General features: G+C 42.8%; 1 protein-coding gene across 1 annotated transcript; it reads left to right on the top strand.

The window, feature by feature from the left end:
- Positions 1–1,692: 1,692 nt before the first annotated feature.
- On the top strand, positions 1,693–4,138 carry FEZF1 (FEZ family zinc finger 1; the record flags this gene model as incomplete). The annotated part of the gene is made up of 4 exons (XM_082281203.1): positions 1,693–2,490; positions 2,655–2,789; positions 3,085–3,217; positions 3,834–4,138. 4 exons carry the CDS (start codon positions 1,693–1,695, stop codon positions 4,136–4,138), a joined length of 1,371 nt encoding a protein of 456 aa, XP_082137329.1.
- Positions 4,139–23,418: the final 19,280 nt, after the last annotated feature.

Genomic DNA, 23,418 nt, shown 5'->3' with positions numbered 1-23,418 from the left:
GCCTCGGTGGAGGCTTCTCTCCATTAACAAACCCGAGACCTCCTGCCTCTCTCCCCCTGCCTCGAAGAAGGGCAATGCTGGACCTCTGAAATAGAAGCTGCTGCATGGATCCCTCCTCCGAGGAACGCGGCCTGGCTGCTCGCTCTCGGGGGCGGCAGGGACGGAGAAACCCTTGGCTTCTCCTGGGTAATTTCGGTAGCGGCCTCTCAGTCACCAGTCGAGTGATCCGCAGGCCTGCGGAAGGAACGGGACCTTGTCCTGAGCCCGAACTGTGGGGTGGGCGGGAACACAGAAAGTCCTGTACCCACCGCAGGCCCTCTCATCTCCCCGACCACCCCCGCTTCGCTGTAAGGACGAACACCCGCTGGCGCTGCCGGCCCCGAACAGGGCCGTCAAGCTTCTATTAAATACATGGGGATTGCCTCTGTTCACGTGCATATACACCTGTACACAGTGTGTGAACTGTATATTCCTTCACGTATCTATGCCAACCCTGAGTTCTTGGTATTTGTGTTGTGCATGTATTATATAAGGACACAGAAGCTATACTTAGTGCATATGCAGGCTGCATATGTATATATATAAAAAGAAATATAAATATAAATAATGCTTCAGATTTAAAAGGCACTCCTTCTTCCTACCTCCTTTTTCTTCTCTTCCCCTGCCCCAGGTTTTGAATCATCCTTTTGCTCCCAAGCACTCGTTCCATTTGGCCCAGGAGGTTCCTGCATCCCCACGCGCCGGTCTCGCCGTCTGCTTGTTGCAAGTCCCCCGTTTATTTGTCTACTGTGTTTTCCAAAAGCTCGCCGCCACCTGACCTTGCTCTTTAAAGCAGTGAGCAGTCCCAGGAGCAGTCCCAGGAGCAGAGCAGCCATTTCCCTCCCTCCCTCAGACACACACACACGTACGCACGCACAAAGAGCTAGGGCTGGAAAGTGGCAAGGAAACAAACAGCTTCCCCTCCAGCCGCTTCTTCTGCAGCACCTTGTTTGACAAACACCCTGGCGCTTGCCCTTGAATTGAGTTTCACATCCCTATTTAGCACTTGGACAATGATTTTAGATGATGTCATTTAAAGCCGAACAAGAAAATTGATCTCGGATTTGCTTGGCCTCTAAAGCCTGGCTAAGCAGATTGCAAATAATAATAATAAAAAGAGAGAGGGAGGGAGGCAGAGGGGAGAGAGGCGAGGAGGGAGAGCCACCTCCTTCCCTGGGCGGGGGAGGCGCGGGCGCCAATGAAAAGTAGCCGCTTGCTGGGGGGGGGGGGGAAAACTTTTCCTGTTGACTGTTGGAAGCGAATTGAGCAATTATCTAGTTTACCTTCTCCTCTTGGAAGTTAACGATTGGCGAGATCTTGGCTGCGTTATTGACACAACACTTTCTATTGATAGAAATAAGTAGCGATTGTCCCGAGTCATTGGTGCGCCAAAGTAAACTGTGATGGGCTGGCATGAGTCCACTGGACTGAGAAGGCTGGTTCCGCCGGCGGCGGAGGCTGTGGTGATGGTGGCGGCGGCGATGCTGGTCTCCCTCGTCGCAGATCAGTAACAAGAAAAGGGGCTGAGAAAGTGAGAGAGAGAGAGAGAGGAGAGGGAGGAAAAAAAAAAAAAAAAAAAAAGGAAAAAAAAAAAAAAAAAAAAGAGGCGTCTACCAGAGCGGCTCAAACCGGGAGAACAAATGCAATTCAGCCATGGACAATAGTGGCAACCACACGGCGACCAAAATCCTAGCGACACCTCCGTCCAGAGAAAGCCTGTCTGCCAGGAGCAACATGATCAGCACGCCCAAGCCACTCGCCTTCTCCATTGAGCGCATCATGGCGCGGACTCCAGAGCCCCGCTCCATCCCCGTCCCGCAGCTCCTCCATGGCTCCGTGGCCAAAGGCGACCCCAAGCACCCGCTGCACCTCAACTCCTCCATCCCCTGCATGATCCCCTTTGTCCCGGTGGCGTACGACACCCTGCCCAAAGCGGCGGTGGCCGGAGAGGAACCCCGGAAGGCTCAGTTAGATTCCTCTTCCTCGCCCTCCTTTAGCTGCGGCGATCTCTTGAACTGTGCCCTGAGCTTGAAAGGAGATTTCCCCCGCGATGCCCTGCCCTTGCAGCAGTACAAACTGGTAAGACCCCGAGTGGTCAATCACTCCTCCTTCCACGCCATGGGAGCCCTGTGCTATTTCAACCGAGGCGACAGCCCCTGTCACCCGTCCTCCAGTGTCAACATCCACCCGGTGGCTTCTTATTTCCTCAGCTCTCCCTTGCACCCGCAGCCCAAGGCTTACCTGGCGGAGCGGAACAAGCTGGTGCTGCCGACCGTGGACAAGTACCCGGCGGGGCTGGCCTTCAAGGACTTATCGCAGGCTCAGTTGCAGCATTACATGAAAGAAAGTGCTCAGATCCTTTCGGAAAAAATCGCCTATAAGACGTCGGAGTTCAGCCGCGGCTCCCCGAGCAGCAAACCCAAAGTTTTCACGTGTGAAGTTTGTGGAAAGGCAAGTAGCGCCGTACCCCGCCTCCCTTCCCCAGCCTCCTGTCCCCGTCCGTCTGTCCGCCGGTTGTCGGTCGCTTTCTTGCTTGATTTTTAAACGACGGCTCCCCCTCCGCACTCTTACCTTCTAATCGCAATTTTATTTTATTGTCTGCTTTCTCTTCCAAGGTATTTAATGCACATTATAACTTAACGCGCCATATGCCTGTGCACACGGGAGCCAGACCCTTTGTTTGCAAAGTTTGCGGAAAGGGCTTCAGACAGGCGAGCACGCTCTGCCGGCACAAGATCATCCACACCCAGGTGAGCCCATCCTCTGTCCCTTCCTCCCTGCCCGACCGTGCGCTCACCTTTTTTGGGGAGCTCAGCGTTGTCCGGCCGCTCCGAGACAGCGGCGTGGGGGGCGGCCAATCCGCAGCCACGGGGAGATTTCGTTTGCCCCAAGCGCAGTAGGTACCGCGGGGTGCCCCGCACCGGCAGCTGCGAGCCGTCAGTTAAACACACAGACTCCACTAACCAACTCATAAACCCCGCGAAACAGAACACAGACCCCGCAAGACGGCCAACAAGCCGTGACTTGGTGTTTGTTTCCCTCCAGGAAAAGCCACACAAGTGCAACCAGTGCGGCAAAGCTTTTAACCGGAGCTCGACCCTGAACACGCACACGCGAATACATGCCGGCTACAAACCATTTGTCTGTGAATTTTGTGGCAAAGGATTTCACCAGAAAGGTACCGGTCTCCAGCACCCACTCTCTTTCCCGGCTTCCCCCTCCCCAAGCCAGGTCAAGTGTCGGGACAATTTGCGACAGGGAGGGTGGTGGGGAGTTAATTTTGTTTCCAAGTTTTATTGTTAGATATTTAGGTTAATTTTAAGTATGGCTAGCCCCGACACATGTCCTGGCCCACGGAGCGGGGCAGAGGTCTCGTTCCGGGGGGAGCGCGGGACAGTCGTTCCGCGGGAATCGCCTGTTCTCCCCTCACCGCAACATGCAGCTTCCAGCGCGGTTCGGCAAACGAATTTGCCTCTTATTCCCCCCCTCAAAATACAAGAATTTAGCTGCTTTTTCCTCACGCGTTGCTGTGAAGTCTAAACCCAGGGGTTTTATTTCTGCAACTGTCCTGACTTTGGTTTATTCGATCTTGTCTGTTAACATCTGTAAATCTTGCCTTGTCTGTTAACAGCCGCGGGGAGGATGGGGAGAAGGTGGGTGTCTGCCGTCGTTTTATCCTAAAACTGAGCTCTGGTGATGGGACAGAGTTTGGGGATTTTTTTTACATTTTCCTCGTCTTTTCAGTGTCCGTCTTTCAAACCCGGGTGCATTTGCCCTTCTTGTCTCATTCCCAGGCAATTACAAAAACCACAAGCTGACTCACAGCGGGGAGAAGCAGTTCAAGTGCAATATCTGCAACAAGGCTTTTCACCAGGTGTACAATCTGACCTTCCACATGCACACCCACAACGACAAGAAGCCCTTCACCTGCCCCACCTGCGGCAAAGGCTTCTGCAGGAACTTTGACCTCAAGAAGCACGTCCGTAAGCTGCATGACAGCGCCCTGGGACTGCCCCGGCCCCCCGCCGAGCTGGGGGGGCCGGACCCGCTGCCCCCGCCCGGGCCGCTGCTGCAGGGCCCGCCGCCGCTCCAGCCGTGAGGGGCGGCCGCCGGCTCGGCCGGTGCGACCCCACCGCCTCTTTGCATGCACCTGTTAAGCGGTTTTGTGTATTATGGTCTATATCGCCACTAACGTTAATGGGACAGGTTGTTTCCTATTTTTTTTTTAATTTTTTCCTTTGTTCTTTAAAGACTATTTTTTTTGTGGTTGCCGTTGCATCTCAGGTGAAGAGATGGTTAAAAAAAAAAAAAGAAAGAAAAAGCGCCAAGCCAATTTCTGCTGTATTTATTTGGGAATCTGTATTACCCGAGCCGGAAACGCTGCACTACTTTAATTATTTCGATGTATATATATATTCCCCTTGTGTTGATCCTGCCCTGCCTCCGCTGCCTGCTGGTTATCCCAACCTTCTTGGTTTCCTCCTCTCCCTCTCTCCCTGAATATCGTATCTATATGGACAGAACTGTTCTCTATGTACTGATTTGAATTTCTCAATGATTCTTGCACGTGGAGAAAAAAAAAAAAGAATTCGTTGACCTGGTGGAAATAAACCTTTGCCAAGGAGTGACTGCGACGGCGGGGGCTGCGGTGCGGACGGACGGGCGGGCGGGGAGCGCGGCTTTGGCGCTGCCGCACGGCAAAGCTCTTCCTCGTCCTTGCCAAAACACTGAAACAACCGCTAAAGACTTTAATTAAGAGGGGTAATTAGTTCGAATTGATCAAAGCAGGGTTGTTATGTTATTAGCTGCTCAGCAGACTCTGCCAAGCCGAGCCTTGAAAGCGAAGCCCGCCCGTCGGTGGCCGCCTGAGGAGCGGCGGGAGGGGGTGTCTGGGATTATACCGCTCCCGGGGTAACAGAACCAGGCATGGAAAACGGGTGATACCCCCTGGAAAGGGCAGGCGGGCCCGCTCACCTCCCTCTGCTCCCTCAGGGCTGTGCCCGCAGGCCCCCCTGAAGCTCGAGGGTTCTTCCCGGACAGGGAGCCGGGCCGTGCTTCACTCCGGGGTAGGGGCCGAAGGCGGCGAAGCGTGGCGGTCCGGGGAGAAGCGAAGGGTGCCCCACAGGCGCTGGGGGGTTGGCCCAGTCGGGGAACCTGTAAAGAACGCCTGCGGGTCTGCCCCAGAGTAAGCCCTGCAAGAAAGGGTGATGTGGCATCTGGTCCCGCCCAGATTTTGTAGCACCTGGAGCCCTCCCAAGGTTTTGGCTTTTGGTGAGGAGCGAGGCGCCGAGGTTTACAGTCGTAGCTAACACGTTACACCCAAGAGAGGGATATCGCCTTGCAGCCGGCGCTCCCGCCGCCCCGCCTGGGACGCCACCCCCGGGGGTGCCCGCAACCAGCAGGTGTGGTCCTCAAAGCTGGGGCTGGCGGCTCTAGTCTCCACCGTGCTCCTTTGAAAGCGGCTGAGAGGGGAAGAGCATCTCTCTCACACATCTCAGATTACCGCGGCAATCTCTTTAGCAGGCGGCTCCGCGCGTAAAAAGCAAAGCAACAGGTCAGATCCACAGCTCGGGCAGACCCCGCGGCACCCCGGCAGGGCTCAGCCCCTCGGGGGGCCGCTTTTCCCCTGCTCCAGGGGAAGAGCGGCCGATGATTTGGACGGAGGGACCTCAGTGCACCCGCTGACACCCTGGCTGTGCAGCGGCGCGCGGCCTCCCTCTGGAGCGGGTCTCCCCTTCGGAGACCTTGGGGAAACCGGGAGCCGCTCCTCACTTTTCCCGGGGACTGTGGGAGCAGGGGCATCAAGAAGGGGAGGTGAGACACCCCTCAAAGTGACCCCGGGTAAGCTGGAAGTCGGGATGAAGCGGGGTGGGGAGGAGAGGCTCCTGTAGAGCTGTGACAGAGCAGGTGTCCTTTGAGGATCCGTCCCTACGGGCACTTCGCTTCAGCTCTGTTCGGATCCTGGGACTAGAAGAGTGTCATTCTGGTTTGAACACAGATAAATTTCTCCCTAATCAGGTGGCTGCAGTGTGTTGCTATTTAAGAGGAAAACTTTCGCAATATATAATGAAAGGTAAGATGTCCAAAAGATTCCACTGAACTGATGCGGGTATGCCATTCCTCTGAGCCTCTCCTTGAAGGAAATCAAAACAGAAGCCCAGCCTGCTTTCTTATTGAAGAAGTCCAACTTTCTTATTGATGAGCAAGTGTGATACTACAAGGTACTGCAGCTATACTTGGCCTTGCTAAGTATCTTAATTTTACAACTTTTTTAACCAGTTCAAAATTATTCAAACACTGCAGGAATACTGGAACAGTCCCAAAAGTATTTTATATAATGACAAAGGGATGTGAATGTAAATATATGGTGAAACAAAAGGGCAATATAATCTGGTAATTTTGTGATGAGCACATAACATCAGTTTCGAATCAAACACATACATGAGGCCTGATGATACTACTGGAGATTATGTGCACTGGTTACCCAGATGTCTGGCAATCCTGCACTCAATTTTATTCCTTCAGATTGTTTTCTAAGTGTCAGGAAAAATGAGGGCTCAGTCCTCCCCGTGAAGAAGCTGTAATTTCTCCCTTTTTCATGGTAGAGAAGAAAGAATTTCCAATGTTGCTTGACCACCAGACCATTTACAGGTTTATAAACAGTAATTTTTTTTTGCCTTTTCTCCTGTAAAAGACCTGCAGTCGCTGCATAATCTGGATTCTTCTATGTCTTCCTGATGAAGAACAATATTTTGCTAAGGAATGTGCATGCAGGGGTGACCATGTTTTGATATGGAGTGGAAATGAGGTACTCTAGCTTTATTCCAAGGTGAAGCAGAGAAACTCAGTGATGAGCATGGATAAGCATTTATCTTCCTAGATTTCTTCGGGTAAACGCTACAGATGTGGGACTTAACAGGGAGATGAGGATAGCTCATTTGTTATTTCCCTATATAAAACCATGTTTGTGTCAAAGACCGGTACTAATTCATGTCTTGGAAGGCCTGCACAGAATTACCTTTCATTTCCTCTCTTTCAAGAATAATCTCAGGTCAAGGGAATTTCTAGTTAATGGTCTGAGGCAATTCAAAGCTATTGAAATCATCATGAGAGACAAAAGCTATAATTTGATGTAGCTATATTTGACATAACTATTATCAGCTCCCCTTACTACAGACAAGATTTAATAATTTTAATTTTTTTTAATGGGAATAATTTTTATAGGAGAAATGGAGCCATCTGTACCTAAAGGAAAGGTTATATGTACTCATTTCTGTGTGCCAATCAGCATCACTGCCATATCACCCATATTCTGTGTGACAACTGCTCAGCCTCATTCTACCAGTCCTTCATGGATGCTGGGAGGAGAAGAGCCTTGGTGTGTCTGGATGTGCTAAAATCCCGAGCAGCAGAGCTGAGCATTAGCATCCTGACTGCAGTGTAGCCCACCCCCCCACCAATCAGAACAGCTTCACTTCAGTGCTGAATGAAAGGGAGACAAGTCTGGTGCCTATGGGACCCTGCAGCAGAGAGCCCTTTTAAAGGAGGAGCTGTTGCCCTCTACTCTCATTCCCACCCAGGAGTTCTCAGATGGGACTGAATTTCTTCTGTGCTTGTCAGATGCTACAGTTTTGTTAACATGTGTCAATACTGAAACTGTCATGTATCTGAAAGGGCTACCAGAATTACCAAAGCTGTTGTATATTGCTGTAGAAATAAAATACAGCACAGCAGGATCTTCTCACAGCATCAAAGCTCCTTCTGAAGCTGAAATGGTACTGACTTAGTTTTGCTAGTGCTTTATTCATGACCAGACAGTCCTCAACAACAGAAAAAAAATCCTCTCCCTTGCCCCCTTCTCACCCCCCCCCCCCCCCCCCCAGCACCCCGGCTCCCCCAAAAAAGGAAAAAAAACCCCCAAAGATATTAGTAATAATGTTTGGGGTTTTTTTGTTGTTGTGGGGGAGTGGTGGTGGTGGTGGGGGGGTGGGGGTGGTGTTTTTGTTTTTTGTTTTTTTTTTTTTAAAAAAAAAAAAAACATGCATGCCAAAATGTAAACTAAATCCACAGCTCTTTAATAGCTTCCAAAATCATTCTGTGCTTCATGGGAAGTTATATAGAAATCCAGCATATCTCAAGGTACCCGAAATGAATATTGGACAATATTTAGTCAAGGAAGTGTTTTTAAAATAATTTTTGTTATGATTTTTAATCACTTTTTTGCTCCCAGTCTTTATAAATACAGAGGTGAAAAAGGAGAGATTAAACAAAGTTCAGTAAGTTCACTTGGAGCCATCTCAAATGAAGACATGTTGGCCGCAGCTCAGTAGCAGGACATTTTATTTCTACAGTGCTTGAAAACCAGCAATTAGGAAATGCTCCTACTCTGTACCTCCTCTGCCATAGTTAGAATGGGACAGTCACCATTTTCTTCTTTAGAGCTTGGTAAAGAAAAAAGGAACCAATTTGCTCCTGGGATTTTGACATGCTGATATCAAATAGTTGTAACTCTTACATTATGTAAATCTTTCCACCCACTGGCTGTTTAGCTACTGGTCTGATCAGGTACCACCCTTATGGAGGAAGAATTGTGTTGTACCCTGCTAGCCACTGTAGTAGTAACTGTTTAGTAATAACTCCCACCTCTCCAGCAAAAGTAGTGGCAGCTACAGCTCCGCTCTGTGCAGGGTCCCCCTTCTCTTCCTGGCCCGAGGCTACAGGCTGGATGACTTCTGAATGACCACTTAGGGGCTGCAAGCACACTGTGACCCTCTGCAACAGATGGCTGGACTCACCCTTAGTCCCATGTGTTTGCAGAAAATCCTTTTGCTTCGGTAATCTGCAACTCTGGAAATAATACAAGACTTCTCTTTTTAAAACTTCTGGTTGTATTAAGAAGTACAAGGTGTGTCTATCTTTGGTCCTCCTTTGAAGCTTCCATGGAAGTTATTTAATGGCTCTACTGGTCGATCACTCTGTTGTAGTCAAATCCTTGCCTATTTGATCAGGCACAGTATTAAATCCAATAACCATGTCCATGGAAATATGAAAACTCCTCCCTTTCTGTGTTTGAGATGGTTAATATTTCAGCACCATTATTGTGTGAATTCTAAAAAATCATCTTCAGTTTCCAATGAATTAAAATACATAGAGAAGCTGCTTTTCTGTTTTTGTTTTTGTTTTTTTTTTCCTGAATAATTATATGACAAATTAATACACAGTAAGTTTTATTTTGTGTGCAAAATGGAAGAGCGATACTTTGCAAATGTAAGCACGAGCAACTTATCTGCAACAGTACAGGTAAGTTAAGTATTTATTTTCAGGGATGGGACTATAAGATTCAGTTGCAGACTGACATGACATGCAAGAGAAACCTTGATTCACAGTACTTTAGCTTATAGGGATTAAATACAACAGATGACACAAAAAGAAACCTTTTCAAAATATTTCTAAACCACCTGTTAACCTCTTGATATTACCATGAAACATCTGAAGAGTGTATACCTCCACATAAAAACCTTGTCTAACTCAGATTTTATAAAAATAACCTTGAACAAGAACTTTCTTTCTAAACAATAATAATGGAAAACTCTTGGACAATAAATAAGTTCAGGTGATTTTTTTTCTGAACAAGCAAAAATTTGTAAAGCAATGTGTGCTGAAGAAGTTAAACAAAATCTGAACCCCAATATTTTTAGAAAAATATTTAGCACTATGTAAGAAACACCTCAATAAATCATGCTTTTTTCCTGTGTTCACCAGAAAATAAAAAAGAAATGGAAATCTTATTTTTTAACCGACTATATTTTAAAAGGAATAATATATTTCCTGCTAAATTGAGGAATGCAGGAATCATAACCATTTGCTCTTTTGTTTGCCAGCAAATGCATCAATCTGCATATCATAAACAAGAATATGTTTTTTAAAACCACTTTGGGCTGCTTTAACTGAACACTAAAAGCTGAGGGCCAATGGTCACTTATGTCCTGTAATGCTACTGCATTGCATGAAGCAGTGCAAGAGATACAGCGAGTTTAATTTAGATGACATTTTCATGGCATACATTTCAAATTTATCCAGTTTGAAAAGCTGCAGTAGCACTGGCTAGAACTTTCAGGTAAATACCAAAACAAATTCATAATTACTTTTGTGGGCAACGTGTAATTATTATGATTTCATATAATTAAGTCATGGACTGTTTTGATCTGCAAATTCTGAGGAGCAGAGACACCTTTCCCTACAAACAGTGTTCCTTCTGTTCTTGTGGATTGTGCTGCTTCTCACATACCTTTAGAAATGCAGTGTACAGTTACATTTTCTTTGTGAAAATAGTAAACTAGATAAGTATTATAACTAGAAGAGAGACTGAGTTACCCCAAAACAAAACTGCCACAAGACAGACAGCTGAGTCCTCATCAATGCAAAACTCATGTTTCTTGAGAAAGCAATCAGCAATTGTTCTAAATCCTGCCTGTTGCTGAATGTTATTGCACTGCATACTGACTTGTGAAAGTTACAGTGTGCAAAAAGCTACTTTAATTTATGCAAGAAAAGGAATACAACACAGCCAAGTTGCATTTACTAAACTTAACTTACATCTCTCTATACTAATTACGGAGGGTGTAACCTTATAAGATCTTTTTTCTGAATCATTTTTTGTAGAAATTTCTTTGACAAATCAACATTTATAAATCACTGTAGAAGTTTATAAGTAGATGTTGACGAAACATTAATATGAAAACTTGCTCTATTGGGAGCAATTTTCTTCAAACCAGAGATAACCAGCTTAAGGGCAAGGAAGAGTCTGCTGGGTTGGGTTCTTGCCTGTGGGGGTCATGCTCACATTCAAACGCCCCTTCTGCTTCACGTGCTTTCAAGCACTTTAGGAGCACCTGTCCGGTATTATAAAATCAGAGTATCTACCTCTGCTTTCCTTGGACTGCTTCTCTTTGGATGAATGTCAAAAAGCCATAGGATCAGGGAGGGAGTGGGAGATTGGATGGGGGTCCCAAATCTGCAGCACATGATTGGTCCTGTGACAGGTGTTCAGTACCTAGTTTACAAGAGAAATGCCTTTTTAGAAGTGGCTTAATTAAAAACTATCCTACTATGCTTAAGCAACTCATAGGAAGATATAAATAATTTAATTTAATTGGGTGTCAAACATCTCAGGAGCCAGTCCCTAGGTTTCTGATATTCCAGATTCTGGGAATTAAGTGTCAGAAAAGGACAGTTGGTTACTCAGAGTGGGGCTGCAATACTTTTGAAAGATCTTGGGTTCACCCTAGTGCACAAATGAAGATAATTTCTGGAATTATGAGATTGTTCGTTAGCCAGCATTCCTGCTTTCCCAGCCAGCTTTGTTGGTCATGTTCTTCATACAAGCCATCTGCTTCTTTTACAGATCTTTTTGGCTTTTTGTTTTAATTTCCTACGGAGCATGAAGCACCAACTTGTAAAGTCTCCCACTGTCTTATCCAATATTTAGATATAGTTACTCCCTCACCCCTTTTTATAATAAAGTGGTTGCTATATGCCACATGGAGTAATTTGGTTATGAATAATTTTGTTTTCCAGATTTTTGTTTCCTTGTTAGCAAAGTTCAATTCAGAAAAATCTTACTCAAGGTATGAGTCAAGCCTGTCTACCTTGCGCTGTGCTTATGACTTTGGGCATCTTAACAGGAAATAAACGAACATAAATGTTTGTATTTTCTATACCATCAAGGGAGAGATATAGGTGCCTCTAGCAGCATGAAAAAGAGACTCAGTCCCTACCTTGTTAGGTGCTACCTTTAGTGCAGATAGTCTGCAGTTCTAGCAGCCTCCAGAAGCAATCCAGTTGCTGAAGCATTATTCTCTATTGTGTCTTCTGGGTGAACAAGATGAAATTCCAGTATATGGTGATAGTGACTACGTTTTGCACAATTTGGTGGCAAGGTTACTTATGCACATAGCCTGAATCTGTGCCCTGCTTTGCTTGGCTGACTCACAACACCAACATCTGCATTGCAGGAACCATCCTAGTCCTTTGGTCACAGAGTATGTTGAGTGAAAGGACTCTCCAAGCCTCCTAGTTTGCTGTGCATCTGACATGAAAACACTGACGTGGCCAGCAGGACAGTGACCAAAAAGGACTCCTTCCCCGGCCCTCCTGGGTCAGGTAATCAGAGGGAACAGAGCTGTTGTTCTGGCTGGGTTGTTCTAGCTGTTGTTCTAGCTGTTGTTCTAGCTGTTGTTCTAGCTGTTGAGCATGCATACAGTTTTCAAGCAGCTTTGGAAGCACAGATGAAATCCCAGTCCTGCTGCCTAGTCAGTATGTGGTGTAATCACTGGCAGCTCTGTGTCTTGCATTCCTGGCTGTACAATGTCTCATTTTAAAGAGAACTGAAAAATACTGTCATGTAGAATATTGTGTGGCTTTCTTGTTTTCAGCTTTTCCCTTGGATCTGAGTATGGTCCATCTTGTGTTGTGCAGATTAAGGACATTTTCCTGCTGGATGAGCTGAATTTTGACAATTGGTAGATTTCATTGTCAAACGCCACTCTTGCTTGCACCTGGTAGATTTTAAGAAACCTTCAGCTCTCATCAATGCAGGCTGGAATGACTCTTTCTGGAGCCCATGGCTGTGGCTGTATTCAACTGTGAAGACTTTCCAGCCTAGCAAAGTGCCTGGGCAGATAGGCTGTACCTGCTGCAGGTAATGTCAAAGCAGTTGTCATTTCTAATAGCACAGCTGAGGTAACAGAAAAGTTCCAGATTCTTCAGTGCAGAAAAATTAAATGCATGAGACTTTTTCCATCTCTTTAAGAAATATTCCCAAATTAATTTGATTTTATTGAATTGTTTAAACTTTACAACTGTTTGGGATAATCAGGAAACCTGTTCTTGGTTTGCTTTTGAAAAAGTATCTTCCTTGGAGAGGAATTTCTTTTGGATACCTGTACCTTTCCAACAAAAATTAGTATTTGAAAATAATAGCAGTGGAGTGTAAGTGTGTTGACTTAGCAAAGGCTAGCATAAGAAAATGTGGCTATATAAACTTTGGATTTTATGAATTTGCTCACTTTGGATTTTATGAATTCACATAAAAAGGAATGCTTCTTGCTTTCTACATCAAACATTTGCAGTATGTGAAGAGAACCTTCTTGACACTTGGATACCTATCACTTTCTTCAAATGTTTGAGATCCACCCTACCCTTATACCTATCCCTGGGAAGCCAAGAGGAGTCTCATGGTGGTCTCAAGACTGCTAGGGCTGGATCAGATATGAACCTGAGAGTGAGATGAGCTGGTGGCAGTGACTACAGACACACTCCTGGTTTTTTGTCTCTTCCCCACCCTGGGGACCTGCATTAACTGGCAGCCCATGTGCCAGGGTAAACTCATTGTAAGTCATCTGACACCTCCTCAATGTGGCAGCTGCACTTGTAGGCTGCGTGCTCCTCTCTTAGTGAAGAACTGTATTTGGAGACCCTTGATGTCAAGCACTGAGGCTTCTGCCAGGCTGTGGTACTGAGAAGGCAATGTAAAATTATATTGTGCTGATCCCACTGAAGGTTTCTGGAACTTGGGAGACAGATTTTTTTTGTGTTGAAAATTGGCTTTTGTTTTTTTCCTGAGATTGGAATTTAAATCCTATTAAATGGAATGAAAAAAACCAACCCTTCTCTCCTTCAAGCCAAACCAATCAAATAAAAAATTTTTGAAAGACAATTATCCTGTGTTATCAGCAATCTACAGAAGTAAAAATTGGTTTATGGTACCTCAGTTTGCAACTAATAATTTTCCATTTCCAAAGGGCTTTCCAATCTGTCAGGAATACCATATCCAAACTGATCTGGATGTTCTCAAGTATCTTATAGTTTTATATTCTGTTACTCTTTCTAAAAAAATCTGGTGACATCATATTCTGTGTTATTGTAAAATGAATTATTCAGTATATCCAGCAGAAAATCTTCACAATTTAGATATAGATTTTTTTTAATCCACATCTCAAATTTTATATAATACTGAAAACTGCTGTGCAGTTTTTAATAAAATAACTTACTTTTATTAAAAGTTCAGACAGAAGCTTCATGGAACTTACATTTTGCCACCAACTTCAGTTGAATCAGTGTGAGACATGGGTATTTGAAAGACGATTATATGGATATGCTGAAATATTGTCCACTTTGGTATGTAATTGTTTTGGGAAAATGTTATGTTAAAATCCAAACATAAGCACTCTGAAGACAGAAAGAGGGAAAGATGAACGTGTGCCCCAAAAATCCAAATATTTTATTTATACTGGTAAAAATCACAGAATCAGAGAATAATTTGAGTTGGAAGGGAGCCACAAGGATCACCAAGTCCAACTCTTCAACGAATGGCTCATAAGGGGGTTGAACCCACAACCTTGGCGTTATTAGCACTGTGCTCTGACCAACTGAGCTAAAATGTTTGGGCATCAACAATTGTGGGTATAATAAGTGAGGGACACGGTGTTTCCCACCCATAAAATGTTACCATGCTATAGTCTATTTCAGAATGTGCTGCCAAATAAATATTTATGGATAATCCTGCTTTTTTGGGGTTAGTAGTCTGATCTCTTCAACAGATGTCTGGTAATGTCATTCCACTGCAGACGTACCTTGCCATCAGCCTCCTACTCACAGTGGGATACTGCTTCTAATTGCCACAGTTGTAGCTCAGAATAAGGTAGCAGCTTCTCAGTGAAACAGAAACAAATTAAGATTAAACTTAAATGAATCAATCAGAAAAAAATCCCAATTCCACAGGTGTCTGTTGCTTTTGTAGTTCATTAGCTATAAACACTAATAACACTGTAAAAGAATTGCTAATTTTCCTGGGACATATTGTACATGCTATCATCCAGTAAAAGGGAGTGTTTGAAATGTGAGTTGATTCTTAGGAATCTAACTCAGGTTGTCTTTGAGCTTTTTGCTGATAGATTCCTCAATATTCAAGTTTTTTGGTGTGCACTGTCAAGACTGAGCCCCTGTGTGATCCTTGGCAGTGAGTATCATTTCCATTTGTTTTGTTCCTTTGCTTTCCCAAGCCAGGAGATTTTCCCAGTTGTTGACATACAGAAATATGCAAGGATTCAGTATCTATGAGTTGAGAAAATATTTTATTATTGGCTCCTTCTAACCTTAACTTTCATCACACCAGTGAAGGAACCTGTTGTCAAGGAAGACAGATGGAATCCAAAACTGTGGGTTGATTTTTAAATCCCAATCTGACCACTAATGCTATCATTTTCTATTTGTCCATATTAAAGCCAAAAGTGGGTCATAATAAGATATCCTTGAATGATAGACTCTCTTAATTAAGAGGAGCATGCTCCTCATGATGATGAGCTGGGTGACTAGAACACCTGTTCTAGTTATAAAACTGTAAGACAAAACAGACCCCTCCCTGCTTTGAAGTCTGTGTAAGGCTTTTGCACTGGAATTACACTGATCATGTCTAAGACCGTAGCTAAGCAGAAAGAAACTTGGCATGTAAAACTAGACATAGGAGAAAATCTTCATTGTTAAAGTTACTGACAGATCCTGTCATCTCTGTGAAATCCAATTGAGCTAAATCTTTTCTTGATGATTTAGATGTGAAGGGCAGAGACTTAAGCAATTGTTTTCTGTGGCTGGTAATTGAAAGCAAACAGTGGAAATTCAGCGGGAGGTTTTTGGGAAAACCCAAGATTACAAACTTGTTTTTCTCATAATTTCCATTTACATAAGTAGGTAATTTTTACACCCCACCTCCTTTCTCCCTCACACACGCATATGGAGGAAAGAAGTACTTTGTGTATACTCATTCAAGTCTGTAGCCATACAGTCATTTTGGTCTGGAGCTTTGTGCATTCCTGTAGAGACCTGTGTCTTACCACCCAGCCTGAGTCCCTGGTTCTGTCAGGTACCCTTGCACATGAGCCCTCAGTTTGCGTGAAGTTCTCCTTCTCAATGCAGCATCAGAATGGAAACTGTCATAAATAACACTCTCATGGAGCCACAGACCCTCCTTTAGCAAAAGGAAAACTCTGTACAGGTTTTGCACGCAACCATGAATACTGACTGGCTAGTTCCAAAAGAGTTGTATGGATCTGGGGGAACCCTCTTGGGCACTGAAACTCAGCTGTTAGTCCAGTCACTAGCATGGGTTAGTGAGGGCCAGGCAAACAATTCCCAAACACCGTTAAGGATTAGTATTGATCAGGGACCATTCCTACTGGGCAGGTTGGATGCAGCTACTCTATTTTTGGCGAGTAAGAAAATTTAGTAATATAAATACAGGTTGTTTTCTGTGTTTTTCTTGCCAACTAGGTTAAGTGCTTGCAAAGCTGTCCAGTGCATGTTTTATTTACTAATAAAAAAGCAGCTTGTGCTTATGCAATTCAGGTGGCGTTTGAATGGAAGGGTTGGATGTATTGTACAGCTACAGGAAAAAATCCTGTGCTGGGCCTATAGAACATGCCCAAGGCTGCAGTCCACTCCCTATTTTTCTGAGGAGTGCTGAAGGGAAGACTGGATGGAAACTTAAAGAAGTTGCGAGTAGCAGACATCTTCAACAATATGGTCCACTCAGACACGGGACCATGTTCTTGCTGCTGTCTGGTGTGATAACACAGGCCTGAAGCAACTTCTAGAAAACTGTTATATTATTTTTCAGTGTCTTCACTTCTCAGTATTTAGTGTCAGTAATTCTATAAAAAGTGATGACCTGACTTAGCATACTGTCCTGGGTCAAAGTGCTTGCAGCAAGGGAAAACAACTTAGAAATATTCAAACCGAACTAGCGTTACAAGCAAGAATTCAAAATACATAAATTTGTTTCAGATATTTTGTCCAACAGATACATAAAATTATTTGAAAGCATTTCTTCTGGTGTTTTGTCTGACTTTAATCTTTCCTAACAGAAACTGTTCACAGTCTAATTTTCCAGACTCCTCTTAAAGTCACTGAAGAGAAATAAGCATTTCCAGAGCATGATCCATCGCCTCTAAAACTGATTTCATGAACTTTGCTTTAGATGTGATTTTTCGTTTTTCTTTCTTTTTTTAAAATTGTGTATGGAAGGATTAGTGATAATCACTTGGGTTATATGCCTACAGTTGAAAGAAGTCAGTGCTGAACTGGCTGAGTAACACCTTCCTATGCCTTTGTGGTAGGCACACAATCACAAGCACCAATTACCTAATTCCACCCACCTACTAAGCATTCTTCAGAAAATAGATGGCACTCAGAAATGCTGTGACTAATTATTCTTGCTAATAACAACAACAATACCCTCTGTTTTAATTTTTTTTTACTTCCAGCTGCGAGATGTCCTTTACCAGTAGGTGTTTTAGCAAACACATCATTCTTCATGTGCTCTGTTTGCAAGCATGTCTTCCTGCATGGAAAACCAGACTTTTCCGTTGGTAGAATTTTCTTTCTGTGCCTTCTGTGTTATATATCCTCTTAATCAAACTTTCCAAAATATAATAATCTCATGGTATGAACTAAACTTTACCTACCTTATTTCTCAACAGATTCATCTTATTTTCATTTCAACATCTATTTTAAATGTCTTTTTCCCCCTGCTAGATCTGTTTAGATATTTGTATATGCTTTACTACAAACCAGTTCCTAGTTTGTATAGTAGCCAAAAGGAAGATAGCTGCACTGCTTCTACACTACTTTTTTTTTGGAAATGTTCTTCAGCTTTGTGCCCTGTATGACCTGTTTTTCTGTTTGTCTGCGCCGGGTGCTAATGTAATATGTTTTGCTTTGTATCACTTTGTACATAGCTTCCCTGATGATACATGTTTCTTTCCTGCATGATGCAATCCTCATCTGCTAAAAATCTGCAACGTCTTTGCCTTTGCAACTTGGTTCTGTTTCTACATTAAAATGTCTGGTGCCATATTGCTGCATTTTGCGTGTGCATAATTATTTGCAGATACTACCTTTTTGTTTTATACTATGTATTCATCTGGTGCTAGTGAGTATTTCTCTCTGCTGTTCTGAATAGCTTTTTATGGCTTTCCAATGATTATTTTTTCTAATATGAAGTTATCCTGTGATATTGATTTCTTTTGTATTTCTTTTGAGTGTCATCCTCCTGTGATCTTTATCATCACTGTGTCACATTTATCAGTGAAATAGCTGTCCTGTATTAGTAGGTATAACTGGGTTACCCACTCACTAGCTGCCTCTGTGGGTTCCTGTTTCTCTCACAGAACACACTTCTTTGTATGAAGGGCCTTTTTCCTGACAAAACAATAAGACTCAAATGGCATAAACAACCTATCTGATTTTTTCCCTCTCTCCTTCAGTGCGCTTGCCACTTGAGACCCTTGCTCTGCCAACATCTCTGTCTTTTTGCCCAATACTCTTCAGAAATGAGCAGCTTCCTGGATTGCAGACACTTAGTTAGATCCTGCACAGATTAACGTCATTAACTCTTTCCACTTCATCTCTCTTCAGCAGCTTCTGTTTTCTTAAGTCCTTGAAGAACACATTTCTGGCACTAATCTCTACAAGAACCATGGTCAGATAATTTTTTTTCTAGTGATACTATGACATCTTGATGAGATCACTTAGAGCAATGGAGAATTATGGATAGGTACTCTGAAAAGCCTGTGAATAATCAGGAATTTGAATACCATAGAACTGTAGTTTCATTAAGGTTGGAAAGACCTGTAAGATCACTGAGTCCAAAAGTTAAAAATATGTTTTCTTGGACCTTGGTTCATGCCCATGGTACTTCAGGGCTTAAACTCCTACTGAAGCCCAAAGTCTGAGCTTATCCCTACTGCCCACATATCGGGCATCTCCTACACCTGCCTTGGAGAGGGTCAGCTAGCTTCCCATCTGGGAAAGGTAAAACATGGGGGGTTCCTGGTCGTTATTGAGCTTTTCCACTATAGTTAATATGGATGCAAAATGGCCCAGATCATGTCTCTAAACTTAGACTAGGATGTGGCACCTAGATTTGAGTGTGGTTATTAAAACTATATCAGAAATATCCTTTAACAAGAAGCATACAAAACAGTGTCTTACAGCCAGAATAGTACAGAATCTAAGCAGAGACAGTAATTTCCTAGTAACTTCATAACCACAATTAAACACAAAGTATGCATGACAAAAACCAGAGGCTATGGAGGTTTATGCATAGGATGCTTGCAAAATTATTTGGCATTGGCATGCAACTTTTCTCTTTGCTCCATGACTCCATTTCTAATTTAAAATAATTTTTAGTAATAAAAATTACATAATGCAGAATTTGTGTGGAACAGAAGTAAATGATTGCTAACACATGAGAGGTAAATCATGGGTATGTGATCAGGATACTACTCAGACAAATGTAGCTGTTGGAATACCAGAGGAAAAAGAGTACTTTTGAGTTTGGTTTCTTTCTGTGTGACGTTAATAACTTCTGGTTTAATTGTGAGTTAAGACTAACATGACCAGCCTCTATTAAACAGGGAAAATGAAGGGTTTAAGTGAGATTAACTTGCCCATAGAAAATGAGTTTGGCTGTCAGACCTCTGTCCTGGAGGAAGTACATCTCTCAATTAAATCTCACATAGTTCATCAGAATGGCAGCACTGGAGTGAGTGCTGGGGCTGACACTCCATTGCAGGATCTCTGCTCCCAGAGAAGCTGCTTTGAACTGGATGCTAGATAGCTGAAGTGCCTTGGAAGGATGCTATGGTGCCAGGAGTTTTCTTCCTCTAGGTGAGGAAAAGAAAAATACTGCTCCCAGCTGCTATTTTTCAACTCTAATAAAGCTTTAGCTAACAATGATTACTCTTTGTATTTTCCAGAGCCAGAAAGGAGGCTCGTGCTCTTTTCACAGGCTCTTGGATTTCCTCACCAATTTTTTTCAGGTTCTAACAGAATATGAAACACTAGAAATATCATGTAGTAATTGAATAACAGTAATGTGCAGGTAAGAAATGACAGAAGAGCATGAAGTAAAATGAAAAAGTGAAAAGCTTGGGGTTTTTTATAGTTAGTTGCAATGACTGATGTCATTAGACAGAAATAACGAAAGATCACTTGCTTAAAATAATAACTGAATGTTATGAATAGTGCTGCTCTTACATGTTTGTAGGACTGAGCTTTCTTCCATACTGTTCTTCTAGAATGGAAAGGAGGAAAACCAGCCCATGATAGATACCTGTTTTAGTGACTGGGTTCAGTTCCTGGTCCAAGAACCCCAGTTAGTTGAAATGTTCCTATCCTCAAAGACAGGGGTTTGACCTCAAAAGTAGGTCTCAAATGGAGCTAAGATTGTGTGGAAATCTCAACATCCAGGACTGGGCAAGTGGCTTACTTTCTCACAGTAGAGAAAGAAATCTTGTGGAAATTAGAGTTGAAAGATACTTCCAAAGAAAATAAGAAATCAGTCTCATTATAGATTTGTGAATTGGCAGTAGATAAACAAGTAGTATTGGATAATCCTTTAAATCTTATAGATCAGAAGAGTCCTTTAGAGGTTGACTCAGGACTCAGGTGAGAAGTTTGGACCTTGAGAGCACGGAAAGAAAACAGGTGGCAGACGGGAAGGGAGATTTGTAGATAAAAGCAACCTCTACCCAGGCTTTTACATAGAAGCACTCTTTCCTATAAGTTAAGGATAACTTTGGATATCTAGCAGCCTGTTCATGGCAGTGACAGTAGCTTCAATCATGCTGTGTGTCTGAACATCTAAGTGACAGTGCATACATGTGTATGCACAGAGAAGCTCTGTCACTGGCACTCGGTGAATCGGATGTATCTGGCAAGTGTCAGCCCTGCTTTACACACTAAGCAGCTGATTTGCACCTGCATAATAAATACAGCACATCCTAAGGGCTCTTCTACTGCACATGTACACAATGTCTGTGCAGACCACACATTGCAGAGTCTATTCCTACAAGACCTAAAAATGCAGCCTCTGGAAGAAGAATTCTGGTATTACCTTTTGCCTAGAAACCCCTTAACAAGTACCCTAATTTTGGATGAGGACATGCACAAAGCTGTTCTGTCCCTGCTTCCCAATCCTCTCCCTATAAAGAACTGTGCCCCTCATCCTTCCAAACCCCAATGCTGCACCACATTCTCTGTTTCATAGACAGAAACATTAGAGATATCATTATATGTGGCTAAAATGCTTGTTTGCAGTTGTAGAACTGGAATGGATGGTTCTGGACATCACTCACATCACTGTAGTACCTGGGAGGTTTAGTCATGAACCACGTCATCCTCCCCTCCCCATGCAGGTGTTGCACAGACACAGGACTCAGCCCTGCCATACCCACCTTACTGTCACAAGAGGAGATGAGGAACAAGAAATGGATGTTTACTGTAATCTAATGTTATCCAGTATCCCATCTATTATTATCTGGTACATTGTACATGATTCCGACATTGTATGAAGCTTGTGAAATCCCCAATAACTGGACAACTATCAAAACTACAGTTTTGTTTGTTTACACTCCTAGTGCCTAAACAGAACAACAAAGCAGTGTCTAAAAGTTGTTTTTAAAGTACTTAAAGCTATTGGAGAATCACTAGTCAGTAATTAATAGGTAATAAACAGGTAATTTAGGTTAAGAATCAAAGTTGGTACTCAGCCCTTAAAAAATCACCTCTTATTTTGATATGATCTGTATTGGTGTCTTTCTTTTTTAAAACAAGCAAATGCATATGGAGCTTCCAGGATAGGGTCAGAAACAAAATTTATCTTAAAATACATCATTCATCCACGTTCAGGAACTGGCTCATAACAATATGATAACGTAACCTTTTCGTCACTTAAAGAAGATACTCTCTAAGCACTGGGAAAAAAAAAATAGGTAGTTTGAATAACTGTCATGGTCAAATAGAAGAGAAAAAGACACTGTAAGAAATTCTCTGCGATTCTTACAAACAAGTCCAGATTTTTAAGAAAAGAAATGTGCTCAGAAGAAAGCATAAAATAAATATTTTTTCCTGATTATCTCCTCAGAATTCAGAATCTCGTTAGAGAATTATTTTGAGCTAAGGTTAAAAAAAAAAAAAATTTGGTGCCATCAAGTGGAAGTATTCAGTATTGCTGAGAAGAGCTGGCAAAGTGGCAGCACATGGATTTCATTAGATATACATACCAGCACTTTAAACTATTGCAATGGAAATGTTTTCCCCATCACACACATTATATCCTGTTTGAAAACTGGCAAGAAATCTCATCTGTTCACATGTTTTGAGAATGAGCATCCTTCTTTCTTACACACGGCAAAAATTTCTTGATTTTTGAGAAATCTCATTTATGGCTGTCACTAAAGACTATTCCTCTCTGGTTTTGTAATTACCCTGCTGGCGATATAGCTGTGTGCTGCTGGCAAGAATTTTGCCTATTGCCAGATCCTCATTCCTCTGAGGACCTCTGAGGGAGGTCTTCACCAGAGCCAGCCAGCAGCCAATGCTATGCATTGAATTTGTTCCAATGTGAGGGGATTAAAAATCACATTCCTTTGTATTTCTAAATTTCTCAAGAAATTTTTTTTTTTGTTAAGGCGGGATAACCTGACAGAATTGAAACTCACTCTGACAAGTTCCCTTGCAGTGGTCCTTCGTGTTTTACCACTGTTCTGGGAATATCCTGCTTTCACACTAGAGCTGGCAGAGCATAACATCCCTTGGAGATGGGTAATGCTTGATACTGCCTCAGCTGCTTGTTCACTGAATGTCAGTTAAATCCCTTGGCTTTATGTTAGGGAGGAATTGCATGGAATAAACTTCAGTTCATCATAGTTGGAGGTTTTTGAGACCTGTCACTTAAATAGTACATTTCCTGCCCTCTGGAGACTCCCTTTTCAATATTAAGATGTTTGGATTAACCTGAATAACTGTTATTTTGACTGAATTTTTCCATGGCTATCCCAAATTTTTTAAAACCCGAACATTTAGATGTTTATTATTCTATAACCTTTTATTTATCAAATTAAGTAATTTTATTTTGGAAAGGTAATAATAATTCAAAATAAAAAGGCAAGATTAATTTTTGCTGATGCAATATTATTCCAAATTGAATGATCAAAATCTTTGAACTATTTTGTTGAGAAACATTGGAAAAAAATATTGGAAAACACTTCACTTTGGTAATTTCTTTTTTCCTTTCCATTTCTGAACAGTTATTACACCAAAGTATGTTCTTTCTGTTATATTCAGGACTCTGACAACCACTCTTGGCAGTTATCACATATAGAGTATAATGCATTTATGATGAATTTGAAGATCTTAATGGTCTTTTCCAACCAACTAATTCTTTGATTCTGTTATCAACTACCATGATTTCCTCCAGGAAAGCAAAATTGGGTTGTGTTACTTTAATCAAATTCAGAAGATGGTCTCTCTGTATGCACA

The sequence above is a fragment of the Coloeus monedula genome, assembly GCF_965178545.1.
Source record: "Coloeus monedula genome assembly, chromosome: 4".
Lineage (NCBI taxonomy): Eukaryota > Metazoa > Chordata > Aves > Passeriformes > Corvidae > Coloeus > Coloeus monedula.
This window is presented reverse-complemented; position numbering and strand designations above follow the sequence as displayed.